At 43.7% G+C, this 13,950-nt stretch overlaps 1 protein-coding gene across 1 annotated transcript in view; it reads left to right on the top strand.

Moving 5' to 3' along the window:
* Positions 1-1,277: 1,277 nt before the first annotated feature.
* The window catches only part of LOC125642887 (transmembrane 9 superfamily member 2), a 41,401-nt gene continuing 28,728 nt past the window's right edge, over positions 1,278-13,950 (top strand). The window contains exons 1-6 of the mRNA XM_048864808.2: positions 1,278-1,595; positions 3,796-3,863; positions 5,261-5,354; positions 6,422-6,549; positions 6,793-6,922; positions 13,334-13,461. Coding sequence (XP_048720765.2) covers positions 1,293-1,595; positions 3,796-3,863; positions 5,261-5,354; positions 6,422-6,549; positions 6,793-6,922; positions 13,334-13,461 — 851 coding nt within the window. The 5' untranslated portion in view covers positions 1,278-1,292. The remainder of the gene's footprint in view (positions 1,596-3,795; positions 3,864-5,260; positions 5,355-6,421; positions 6,550-6,792; positions 6,923-13,333; positions 13,462-13,950) is intronic.

Here is a 13,950-nt window from a genome sequence, read left to right as displayed (position 1 = left end):
GCTCCTGCAGGGGAAGTTATAATGATGAATTTGTGACATAATTTCTATGGCAACATTCTATGATTTCATAAATGCGGGAGGATTATTATAGTGTAAGTTCAAGCTGAAGCTAAATTATGATGGAAAAAAGTCCCTATTCAAACGCAAATGTTTCAGTAACAGTAGAGGGGATATCAGAAATTACTGGCAATTTATTATATTTGTGATTAAGTTTCTCATTCAGTTTTCTCCAGTATGAAAGTAACTCTTTACAAGAGGAGAAGCAAAGAAATGGCTGAAAAGAGAGCTTAAAACAAAACTACTATGAGGACATGGGGACATGAGGACAGAACTGAGGGGCCGGTGCCCTAAGGCCATGGGGGTGCGAGGCCAGAGCTGAGGAGGTGGTGCTGTGTGTGGACAGTTATGAGGGGATGGTGCTATGAGGACATGGGGACGTGAGGACAGAACTGAGGGGCTGGTGCCCTAGGGCCATGGGGGTGCGAGGCCAGAGCTGAGGAGGTGGTGCTGTGTGTGAGGACAGTTATGAGGGGATGGTGCTATGAGGACATGGGGACGTGAGGACAGAACTGAGGGGCTGGTGCCCTAGGGCCATGGGGGTGCGAGGCCAGAGCTGAGGAGGTGGTGCTGTGTGTGAGGACAGTTATGAGGGGATGGTGCTATGAGGACATGGGGACGTGAGGACAGAACTGAGGGGCCGGTGCCCTAGGGCCATGGGGGTGCGAGGCCAGAGCTGAGGAGGTGGTGCTGTGTGTGAGGACAGTTATGAGGGGATGGTGCTATGAGGACATGGGGACGTGAGGACAGAACTGAGGGGCCGGTGCCCTAGGGCCATGGGGGTGCGAGGCCAGAGCTGAGGAGGTGGTGCTGTGTGTGAGGACAGTTATGAGGGGATGGTGCTATGAGGACATGGGGATGTGAGGACAGAACTGAGGGGACGGTGCCCTAGGGCCATGGGGTTGTGAGCCCAGAAATGAGGAGATGGTGCTGTAGGAGTCTGTGGGGATGTGAGGGCAGAGGTGAGAGAGAAAGGTGCACTGGGGATGCAAGGACCCTGTTGAGGCTATTCTTTGGGCTGGGGGTGGAAGGGAAGCAAATGGGGAGATGGACAGAGCCCACAGCCATTGCCTGTGGCATTCACCTCCCCTCCCCCCCCCCCCCCGGTTAGAGGAAGGTATCAGGCAACCACCTGAGGAGGCGCTTAACGTCATAACGGGTGGGCGGGGCCATTGTTCCTTCTTCTCGCCTCAGGCACGGGGTCGCCCCCACGGATTACCCTGCCCGCATTCAAGATGGCGCCCGGGGCCTCATCATCTGGTGCCGTGGCAGGAGGCCGAGGCGCGCAGGCGCCGGGTAGCGCGATTGTGACGCCGCCCGGCCAGGCGCTGAGCTCGGCCCCTGCGCTGGAGCTGGGTGCAACTTCGTCGGGTCCCGCCTCGGGCTTTCCTCCCTTCCCAGCAGGCGGGACGATGAGGCTGCTGGCTGCCGGGATCCTGCTGCTGGGCTGCTCGGCTCCCCTCTGCGCCGCCTTCTACCTGCCCGGCTTGGCCCCCGTCAGCTTCTGCGAGCTCGCCAAGGAGAGCGAGAGCTGCCAGGTGAGAGCGGCCCGCGGGGAGCCCTGCGTGGGCGCCCGCGGCTCCCTGGCTGGGCCGGGCTCCTGGGCTCGGCGCTGCTGGGGGCGGGCATCGCTTGTCAGGGGACGCTGGGGAGCCCTGCGGGTGGGGGCTCCTGGCTTGAGGCACCCTGCGAAGGGCTGGGGGGCAGGGGGGCTCTTGTAGGGCGGCCCCCGGCTGGGTGCGGAGTAGGGCCCATATGGGGCGGGGGGTGGTTTGTAGGGGACGCGTCGTTGGGTGCGGAGCAGGGTCCTGTGTGGATGGGATGGGAGGATTTGTAGGGGGCTTCTTGGTGACTGTAGAGTAGGGCCCTGTGCCTGGGGTATGTGTGGGTGGGAGGGGTGTAGGGGGTGCCCAGCTGGGTATGGAGTAGGGCCCATAAGGGAGGGGGGTGATGACCCTTTCTCAGTGGTCAAATTTAGGGATCCTTGGGGCAGCCCCTTCATGGGGCAGCAAGTGGCTGTGGTGGGAGGAGAGAGCCCCACCCCTTTCACACCCAGTTCTCTCTTTCCTGTGGTGGGGTTTTTAGGACGGGGATACATCCCATGGCTTTTAGCATCTCTGGTGCAGATAAGGTGTTGAATCTGCCTGTCAACCCTGGCCAGGTGCTGGGTGAGAGCAAGCTGGCTCTCAGAGGAACAGTGGATCTGTCATACAATGCAGCTTTTCTTTGAATAGCATACTGTACGTAGAAAACCATGAGGGCTAAATTAGCTGTTGTCATGCAGGAAAAAGATCTTGAAGTTAGTGTGGATAGTTCTCTGAAAACATCTAATCAATGTGCAGCAGTAGTCAAAAAGAGCTAACAATGTTAGGAATCATTAGGGAAGGGCTAGGTAATAAGACAGAAAATATTATAAGGACATTTTATAAATCCATGGTATGCCCACACTTTGAACATTGCATGCAGTTCTGGTCACCCCATCTCAAAAAAGATGTATTAAAATTGGAAAAGGTACAGAGAAGTGCAACAAAAAAGATTGAGCATGTAACAGCTTCCATATGAGGAGAGATTAGAAAGACTGGGACTGTTCAGCTTTGATGACTAAGGGGGAATATGATAGAAGTCTATAAAATCATGAATGGTGTAACAAAAGTGAATAAGGAAGTGTTATTTACCCCTTCATGGAACAGAAGAACCAGGGGTCACCCACTGAAATTTATAGGCAGCAGGTTTAAAACAAAATAAAGGATGTACTTGTTTACATAACACACAGCCTGAGGAACTCATTGCCAGGTTATGTTGTGAATGCCAAAATTATAACTGGGTTCAGAATAAATTAGATAGGTTCATGGCTATTATCCAAGATGATCAGGGATGCACACCATGCTCTAAGCCTCAAACTGCCAGAAGCTGGGACTGGGCCGCAGGAGACGGATCACTTGATAATTGCACTGTTCTGTTCATTCCCTTTTAAGGCTCTGGCATTGGCCACTGTGGAAGACAGGATAGTGGGCTAGGTGGACCATTGATCTGAGTTTCTGGGAACACTTTAAAACCAGGTGTTATCCACACATTTGTGTGCATGATAACATTTTTTTTAAAAATATTTCCAACCATTTGTTAGGTGACCAGAAATCCTCTTGCTTCAAACTTGTCACCTATGGAAACTTGGCGGAAGGGCAAGACTGCTTGTGCATTATGATGTTGTGTCTTACTGCCATTGAGCCCTTCAAACAACATGCTGGTTTCTGCTGTCATTAGAGACCATATGGTGCTGAAAAATTGTCAGTTTCTTTTGTGATGTGGTGCCATAAAAATGTGAGAACTTCCTGCTCAGTTCTGCAAAGTGGGCATTCTACTAGAAAACCTGATACCTGTCTTTCAGTCAGTGGTGCGGCTGGGCTATGCTAGCAGCCTGGTAAGTGCTAATGTAGGTAGAGAGTTTTTAACCACTGTTTTTTAAAACCTGAGTTTTGTCTGCACTGGTGTTTACACAAGTGACTAGTGCTAGCTATTATTGTGCTACGACTGGAAAACTGCAAAGATTTTTAGTTTAGTCAAGGTCTTTAACATGAGTCTTCCTAGCACTGCACAGCAAAGTGTAAAGGATAAAAAAAGAGTCTTTCTAAACTTGGAATGGGTTTAACTAGTTTAAGATACTTCTCACATGGGTAAAAGCCCTGTTGCCTTTTCTTGTATTACAGTGTATGTTGCTTACATTCTTTTTCATTCTTTTAGTCAAAAATTGAGCTCTTTGTGAATAGACTGGACTCAGTAGAATCAGTTCTACCTTATGAATATGATGCGTAAGTACGTTATAGTACGATTCTGGAGTGTTTGAAAGTATGTTTTCTATCCTCGCCTTTATATTTGTATAAACTAAAGTAATGTGATTTGTAACTTGATTCAATATGTTGAAAGAACTGTCAGACACTTGCTAGCTGGAGGAGTAAGCCTACTACTCAGATAGGTATGAAAGATGACAATTGGTAGGGTTATCAGTTATAAGGGTTCACTAGCTATGTCCTGCTAAGTAATTCTACCCCTATACTATTGGGAAAGAGGGGAAGTTGCTGGGTTTTCTTTTGGGGTTTTGTCCCTGGGTCCTGCTTTGGAATTCTGTGTAGACATCTATTAGATAGCTGATAAATTTGAAATTCACCCCACTATCTGCTGTAAGACCAGAGCTTTCTGTCTCTTTTCTCCCAGTGCCTCCTGGATGCTGTGAAGAGGAAGGAGGTCTTCATTACTCTTACACCCACAGCCTCTGTTTTTAGTTTTTTGGGGGGATTTTTTGGTCCTTTTCTCTCAAGAATGTCACTGCCTGCCTTTGCTGATGCTGGTAGCTTTGCCAAGTAGAAATGAGAAATTTGTGTGATTCTTAAATGTTACTGCTGAACGCACTGGGGAATAACAAGTGGTATTCTTGTAAACTTTACTATGCTCTTCCTTGGAAAAGCAATGAATAGCAGCAGAGATACTGGAGGCTGGCTCAGTAAGACAACAGTACAGGTGTTGCATTAAATGCTGCAGAAATTGATGGCCTCGGCTCACACACTGGTTAGGAAAAGCTTCTTATTCACTATTTTCAAGTGTGTTTTTATAACATAGATGTACCCACAGAGATCACGAATAGTTATATTTCCCTACCGTTAGCTGTTTCAAGTAAAGGAGAACTTCTGGACAGGTGAATGGATCTTTTTTGCATACTGGGATAAAAGCCATCAGATTTGTCCCTCTACAGAATATACACACTTGCCATGTTAATTATTTTCCATCTGTAAGGAATCTTTTTTTTTTTTTAAAAATCATTCTTCATTTGGCATTATGTCATGGAAGGAACATGAATAGTGCTTTGTATGATTTTCTTACTTCTTTTAGCCTGAAACTTATCTTACTTCAATTGCAGTTTGAAAACGGAACTTTGACTACAATCTTACAGTATATATTTTAAACAATATTGCTTGAACTATGGAGTGCGTTGGTGACTGATTAAAAAAGTTACTTTGTGCAGTGAATTGTACCTAATCTGTCTGCATTTGGAGTCAGACTTTCAATGGTATACTAAGGATTGTTGGTTTAAAAAAAAAAACACCTCCTGAAAACTCCTGTATCAAGGATATAGCTTAACAAATTGATTTATTTTGAAACTGTAAATTTCAGCCTAAAATGTATTAATATTAAAGACTCTAATTTTTTTCAGTTTTGACTTCTGTCAAGATGAGAGAGAAAAAAGACCTTCCGAAAATCTTGGACAAATCCTGTTTGGAGAAAGAATAGCATCATCACCATATAAGGTTATTCTAGCCATCCAAAGTTATTCTGGTTACACTTGATAATTACAGTCTTAAAAAAAATCTCTCCTTCAGTAATAATCAGATGATAGAAAGCAAGGAGATAACAACTAAGGATTTTGTACTATCACTATAAATCGGTATCTTGGTCATTGTTAACTTAGTGCATGGGAATTGAGAATTCCATCCTAACCTGCTAATACATTTTTTCCAAGAGTATTTAACTGTATATTTTACAGAGATTATTCAAGTACACATGTGCAAAATTTTGGACAACCTATTATGGAGGTCAGTTTGGTCCTCAGTATAGTTACCCTTACACACACAATTTGGTAGAGCTATTGGTGTGATGTGGCAATATTAAAAATGGCCCACAAGCCATTCAGAATACTTGTGAGCAGTAACTTTCTCTTGCTTTTAGGGCTTATATTCTAGGATTTTTAATTGTATTGTAACATGTGTTAACTAACACAACTATAAATTCTAACCACACTGTAAAACCAGATTAGAAATATAAATGTGTGAAAACACTTCCTTAATGGAAAAGTGCACTTCAGCAGGAAATGTCTACCGTGCTGCTGAAATTTGCCAGCATTGCCTCATGGTTTGTCGTCATGCTCTATAGCAGCTGAAATTAAACCATAGTATACAAAAGGGGCATTGTTGGCAACATGGGTAATTTCATGATGCACTGTGCTAAGTAAAGCTAATGTGATCTCTTTACTGGTGCAATACTTTATCAATTTGCAAGTGGATTATTTTTAAAAACCTTATGGTTAACATTTCAAATAGTTGTTTACTTGGAGTATTCTAATTGTTGTAGAGATTTATGTGCTTTTAGGAATGTACAGATGAAATATTTTGCATAGGTTGTACATAAGCACTGGTTCTCAAACTGAGTTGAAACTACTGATATGAAACAAACTTTGGCTTCAAGAATTCTTTTTAGTGGGATAGGCTAGGATCTAGATTAAAAATAGACTTTGATTGAAAAATAATGGCTTTTTAAAAAGGTACTTTAAGAGCAAAATTTTAAAATTGCTCTGTGTGTGTGTGTGTTTTGGTAACAGTTTACGTTTAACAAAGCGGAAACCTGCAAGATAGCTTGTACAAAATCATATGACCCAGAAAAAAGTGATGACAAAAATAAACTGGCTTTTTTGAAGAAAGGAATGCAATTGAATTATCAGCATCACTGGTGAGTTCAGACATATCCTGTTTTGAACTGTGAACAGCAAAATGAAAATTAGCATAATGTAATGAGTTGTTCTGAGAGGTGACACTTTTTATCTTCTCTCCAGTAATTGTCCTGTAACATATTATTCTTTGAGACCTAACTAAAATCCTGTTTTTTATTTACATATGAAATATAACTTAAAAATAACGGAATAATTAGATATTTCTTACTAAGGAGTTGCCTGTTTAAAATTTCTTTGCCTAGGATTATTGATAATATGCCTGTAACATGGTGTTATCAAGTGGAAGATGAACACAAGTACTGTAATCCGGGATTTCCAATAGGATGTTTTATTACTACAGATGGCAGAGTTAAAGATGCTTGCGTTCTTGATGTAAGTGGTGAGAGCTTATTTCTTTAATATGGCCAGATATGGGTCTAGCTACAAAGCTGTAGTGTTTGGGTCATGTCCTCATAAGTCTTTGTCATGTTTTTTTGTTTTTAATAAATAACCGTGTGCTTACAGAGTGTAAAACAGGCTTGATATACAAAACACAAATATAGTTAAATAAGATCTACAGTATGTCCATTAAGAAAAGGAGTACTTGTGGCACCTTAGAGACTAACCAATTTATTTGAGCATGAGCTTTCGTGCATCCGATGAAGTGAGCTGTAGCTCACGAAAGCTCATGCTCAAATAAATTGGTTAGTCTCTAAGGTGCCACAAGTACTGCTTTTCTTTTTGCGAATACAGACTTACACAGCTGTTACTCTGAAACCTGTCAGTATGTCCATTGACAAAGGTAAGCACACCTATATGTAATCAAACATTCCTCATTTATATACATTATGTGGTTGTCTGCTGCAGCTTGTAGTAAACACTATAGTTAAGGGTGCAAAATACCTTCAAACATGAATTCCTGGTATAGCATGGATTTAAACTTTCTGAAATTTTCGGACGAAACTTCATGTTTAGGCTCTGGCTGAGGGGAATTTTTAATCAAGTTTGGGCAAAATCTGTGCAGATTTTCAAATTCCGTAAGGGTGGAAAAACATTCTCTCTTCTGACAAAGTCAATGCCATATGCTCCTCTGCCACTTCCCTAACTCAGAAGCAGTAGTGCTTTGAAACCTGAGCCCAGATCCTGCTCCATGCAGGCAAATCCCTGCATTCATGCAGAACCCCACTGACTTTAATGGGGCTCGTGCTGCATGCAGCTTATTGCAAGATCTTACTAGGAATGAAACCTTCCAGAAAACACCAAGAAACAGGTATTGATGTGTTTGTTGACAAATGTATAACACTCAAAAATGGCAGTTAAATATATGTAGTTTAGTCAGAATTGTGAAAAGACTTGTCAAACCCTGCTTTGATGGAGAAAATAATTGTTAGCAGCAAGTGTGTTTAGTACTCCTGGTGGAATTCAACGCCAAAAAATTAAATTCTGCACACAATATTTTAAAATTCTGGGAATTTATTTAAACTACCATACAATGGATGGAGAATGGGAGTGGGAAGCATTGGAGAAAATCCCCAAACCCCCTTTGTCTAATAATAATAATGTAGCTAGGTTTGATCCTTTATTTCTAGTTATTAGTCAACAAATATATGTAGCCATATGCTCAGTATTAGATATAGGCAACTGAAGAGTAAGTGAGGGCTGGGGTATCAAACTCACAGTTTATATTGGCTACTGACTATCTCCAGAAAAGTCAGAAGTAAACAGTTCATGGAGCACATTTTGACTGGAAAAAGTTTGTCTGAAAATTTAGACCAGTTCTAAGCATTTATAAGGCTACACTGTCATTTACAATGTCTCCTTTACACCACTCTGGCAGGGTATAGGAGCTTTAAAACTTTTACACTTGTTTTATGCTTCTGGGGAGATTCACTAAGAATGGGAACAATTCACTAACAACAATGGAAACAACTTAGCAAGCAGGCTGCTACATTATTACTCCTGGGGGAATTCTGTCCCCAAAAAATAAAGTATGCAACAAAAAATTAAAAATTCTGGACACAATATTTTAAAATTCTGCATATTTTATTTGTCAAAATAACACCATATAATCACATCACAATTATTTTTTGTAATTTATTTCAAAATACCTGTCAACAAGTATGTCTGTAACGATTCATAGAAAAGATTCAGAAAATGTTTTTTTGACAAATTCCTTACTAGGCATATTAATACTGAACTCTGAGTAATAATTCATTTAAACTACAATACAGAGCTGTATTTCCCGCACTCATCAGAAGCAGTGCAAAGGATTGGGGGATTCAGGGGTAATGGAGGAGCTGAGGAAGAGGGAAGTAATTGCTCTGAAGGAGCCTGGGTTTGAACTTGGAGGGTTGTTGGGTATGGGTGGGAAAAGTACAGAACAGTGGGTTTTTTGTTTTGTTTGTTTGTTTTGTTGTTGTTGTTGTTTTTGTTTTTTTATGGGGCGGGGAGGGACTGTTAAGGAGCTTTCCCCATTCAGACCCTGGCTGACCCCTAGCCTCTCCCATTCAATCAGGAACATCTGCCCTGTCCCCATGTGTCCTGGACCCGCTGTCCACATGGGTCCCTACATCCCCACTCAGACACCCACTCCCACCATCTGGCCCTGCCCCTCCCTCCCATCCCCATGTGTCTGTTCCCCCACTCAGCCATTCCCCTGTCTGTATGTGGCCCTGCATCCCCTCCCTGTGTGTCTGTGCCCGCACTCAGCCACTCACTTCCTGCTGTAGCTCGGCACCCCCTTCCCCTCTGCTCACATGGCCCTGCACCTCCCTCCTATCTGTGGCCCTGTGCCTCCATTCCCATTCAGCCCCTGCCCCCGTATGTCCTCCCCCACTAGCCCTTATGAGCCCCTGTCTGACCCCCCAGCACCCCCACTCTGTCTGTCCCGTGTTATCATCCCCCTCCCCTCCAATAGCCCTTCTCTCCTGACTGGGCCTGCTGCTAGGAAGGATCTGCATGCTCTTTCTCTTCCCTAGCTGTCTGGGAGCTGCTGCTCTGTTCTGGCGCCACAGCGACCTCTGGGCTGCAAAATATGGAACTGCACCAACGTTCTAGCAGAAGACTTTTTTCTGCGCAAAAAAAATAAAAATATGCGTGACTCATTAATTATGCACATGCACAGTCATGCAGAATTCCCCCAGGAGTACATTATGCTCTGCATGAGGTGACAAAGCCTGCCTCACACCTACCTCCAGACATCCCGAAGCCCTGACCCTCCATGCTGGGCATGTCACAATAGCGAGCTAGAAGGACTGTGTATGTGTGTGTGTCTCTCTCTCATTTGCTCGCATGTATGCACGCCCAGCTGTGCCCCTCCCCCCCCGGTAGTGATTGACGTGTCCCCCACACGCATGCACAGTCCCCCCCGCCCACGGGCTGATTTACGTCTGTGCCGGCTGCTGGGGGCAGGGGGTGAGAGACTGCTCTTGCGGCTTCCCTTTACTTCCTCTCAAAGTCATTTTTCTGCAGGGAAGCAAAGCAGTCTGTGGATGACATGAATTCTGCGCCCGTGCAGTGGCGCAGTATTCCTCCAGGGGTAGTGTAGGGGAATATTGTAAACTTGATGTCACAGTAATGCTGTTATGATAACAGGGCTCATACGTGAATACATCAAGAGAACAATATTTTGTGGATTAAATATGTACAGTAATAGACCTAATAATTGGCTGGTAAATGCATATTGACTGAATCAAAAATAGCAAGTTGAAAACTCCAAAGCTTAAACTTCTCTGGGTTTTTGATACACAAGTACCAGATGATTTTCCCAGAGAGATCCGTATGTAATACAAGCCTATTTATAAAGTGCACATGTTTGGATAAAGCACTAACTCTGCTGTACAGTGCTTCTGCAGCAGTGGATGTCATAGCCTGGTAATGTCTGTGTATAGATGAATGGATTAAATATATTTATATGGCATTGTGCCAGAGAAGTAACTGTCATATGGGCAAAGAAGAACACAGTAGTTATGCCTATAAGTTTAAATTGCAAAGGTGGTAGAATGCTATGCATCGTTCCAGTATATTTTAAAAATACACCAAAATACATATTCCATCCTACCTAAATTTAGAACCAATTATTGCGTGTGACCCCCCTTTTTTAAAAAAAATTTTTAAAGAGGGATAATAGAATATGCCAACAGGGCTACTGCATATCTAATTTTTCAGTGCCTCCAAAGCCCTTAATTTAGAATACTTAAACTGCACAAAATGCCAAAGAAAACAAACCAGTGACTAAATACATAGTTACTGGAGAGTTGTAGCAAAATGTTCGAAAACTAGCACTATGCCAATAATACAAGGATTTTGATCATTGGGGAAGGAAAAGACTCCAGAGTCCCTGGACCTTAGAGGATCAGATATTTCAACACTAGAACTCCCCAATGTTACTTTTGTTGGAATCCTAGAAGAATACTGATCTGAGTGCTTTCAGAATAATGACAGATTAATCTGCAGCAAAGTATGAGAGGAAGAGGGCATTTTTACTGGAAAATTCAGGTAATCTTTCTGGGTGCAAGGCACATTACTAAGAATAATTGAAATGCTGGGGAAGTGGGTTGGAGTGAGATGGAAGTGTTTTTGAAGGCATTTTGAAACTGAGGCTAACTGTTAGTTTCACTAACACTTTCTGGGACAAGCTATTAGCAAACCAAACCTCTTTTGGGGGAAAAAATGGGGGCAGAAAGGAAATGGGAATGGGGGCAGAAAGGAAATGGGAATGGGGGCAGAAAGGAAAGTTCAATCAGACTTAGTTATGTTAGGCTTTGTCTACATAGTAAACTTCATTGTTGTCATTTATTGCGATTGCTCCTGGAGCTGCAATGATGGAAGCTATAGAATAGAGGGGACTCAGTATGGGGTTTTAAAAAAAGTCGCTGCATTGTTATTACCAGTGGCTAATTATGGCTACAGAACTAGGTGTTTTGATATGCACTGCAGCTTCCATCATGGCTATTGCCAGTGGAAAGGCACCAATCGTGATTAATGATCAGAAAGTTTGCTAGTGTAAATTTAACATCACCTCTGGATCGGTCATCTGAGGAAATTGAATGATAGATCTAAAATATTTTAGTAATTTATTTAAACTACAATACAATGGATGGAGAATGGGAGTGGGGAGCATTGGAGGGAAATCACCAAACCCCCTTTGTCTAATAGTAATGTAGCTAGTATGGACCATTTACTTCTAGTTATTAGTCAACAAATATATGCAGCCATATGCTCAGTATTACATGATAGGCAACTGAAGAGCAAGTGAGGGCTGGGGACTCAAACTCACAATTTATACTGGCTACTGAGTATCTCCAGAAAGGTTAGTAGTAAACAGTTCATGGAACACATTATGATAGGAAATTTTTTCAGTCCAAAAATTTATACTAGTTCTAATCACTAAAGCATTTAGTCACTAAGCATTTATAAGGCCAAATTGTCCTTTACGATACGGCTCCCTTACATCACTCTAGCAGGGTAAAGGAGCCTTAATATTTTTACCACTGTTTTATACTGCTGAGGGAATTCACTCAGAACAATGGGAACAATTAACTAAGCAGGCAGGCTACTACATTTTGCTCTGTCTGAGGGAACAGAGCCTGTCCCACGTCTGCCTCTTCAGAAACAGACCAAAGTCCTGCCCCTCCACGCCAAGCGTGCTGCAGTGGCGAACGAGAGGGCAGAATGTCTCTCTCTCTCTCACATGTGCATGACTACCCAGGTCCCCCTGGCGGTGATTTATGTCTCTACTGGCTGCTCTGGGTGCCCAAACCAACCTGCCTGCCCTGCCAGGGAGGGGGTACATGACCGCTTTTGCGGGTTCCCTTTTCTTTCCTGTCAGAAGTCATTTTTCTGTGGGGAAGCAAAAATCTGCAGGGGCCATGAATTCTGCAAAAGCATAGTGATGCAGAATTCCCCCAGGAGTAATAGACTATTCAGCTGAAGAACCACATGTTAGGTTAGAGATAGTACTCACATCTCTATGCTCTAGCCCAGTGGTCCCCAAACTTTTGGGGGTCACTGCCCCCTCCCTATCTGCATCCCACCGTGGCCAGGAGCAGGACTGTGGCTTGTGGTGGGAGGATGACTCAGACAGGAGTAAGGGGGCTGAGGCTAGGGTCACAGCTGGGGGTAGGTTTGGGGCAAGAAGTGGGCCTGGGGACGGAGCCATGGCCAGGGGCTGAGGCTGGGGGTGGGAATGGAGTTGCAGTGTCGCTGCAGTGGGGGCCGACAGCCGGGCCCACGGCCAGGTGTGGAGCTGCGCCAAGGCTGGAGTTGGGCCAGGGGTGGGGCTGGGAGCCAGGGACTGGAGCAGAGCTGGGGGCGGGGTAAGGGGCTGGGTGGTGTTCCCTCCCCATCTCCCATGGGCTGGCCTGGGCCCCACTGTACGCCCCCCCCCCCCAGTTCCTCCATGCCCCCTAGGGGGCATACCCCACAGTTTGGGGGACCTCTGCTGTAGCCATTAGAGGAGGGACAAAGAGCTACAGTTAGTGTGGGTTACATGGAGATAATAGAGGGAGTAGACTTTTAAATCTGGACTGGAGTGTCTTATGATGACCTTGCAAGACTGATGTAGACTGTTTTAAACCTTGTGGAATGCAAAGTTTATTCTTTACCGTTATTTTCTTTGCTTTTTGTAGATTTGTTATCTTTCTAATGTCTATTTTGAGAATATACAAAATACTCCTCATTCCTCCACCCCTTCTGTGTCTGCCCCTCAGCCCCCAGTATTCTTTTATTTTGGAGTACTTGGATCTTTGACTACAGTATTACCTCTCTACTGGAAATGTTTTTCAAACATGTAATATTTTGCAGTCTCAGTTTCACAAGAGGGACACCTTCTACCTCTTCAACCATGTTGACATTACAATCATGTACCATAGCGGGAAAGATGAAAGCTGGCCTGGAGCAAGACTGGTAATGGCAAGACTGGATCCAAAAAGGTAATTACTAGTACACGCCATTTTAATATGCTTCAGTGTCTTCAACCATGGGTAGCGAAACTAGAAATTACAGTTGAAATAAAACAATTTCAGTTTTTCTGAAGAAATGTCTGTGCTCTGTTGATTATTGTAAATCTTTGAATACATTGATGTATCTTCCTGACTTTACTTTTTGAAAGTAAAAATGAATGGTGTGGAGAAAGTGAATAGGTAAGTGTTATTTACCCCTTCACAGAACACACGAACCCAGAGGGTCATCTAATTAAATTAATAGTCAGCAGGTTTAAAACAAAAGGAAGTATTCTTCATATGACATACAGTCACTCTGAGGAACCCATTGGTTAAGGCTAAAACTGTAACTGCGTCAAAAAAGAATTTAAATAAGTTCATGGAGGATAGGTCCATCAATGGCTATTATCCAAGATGGTCAGGGATGCAACTCTACGTCTTGGGTGTCCCTAGGCCTCCGACTGCCAGATTCTGGGACTG

The sequence above is a fragment of the Caretta caretta genome, chromosome 9, assembly GCF_965140235.1.
Source record: "Caretta caretta isolate rCarCar2 chromosome 9, rCarCar1.hap1, whole genome shotgun sequence".
NCBI classification, from domain to species: Eukaryota; Metazoa; Chordata; order Testudines; family Cheloniidae; genus Caretta; species Caretta caretta.
The sequence above is the reverse complement of the archived record's forward strand: the minus strand, read 5'-3'. Positions and strand labels throughout refer to the sequence as shown.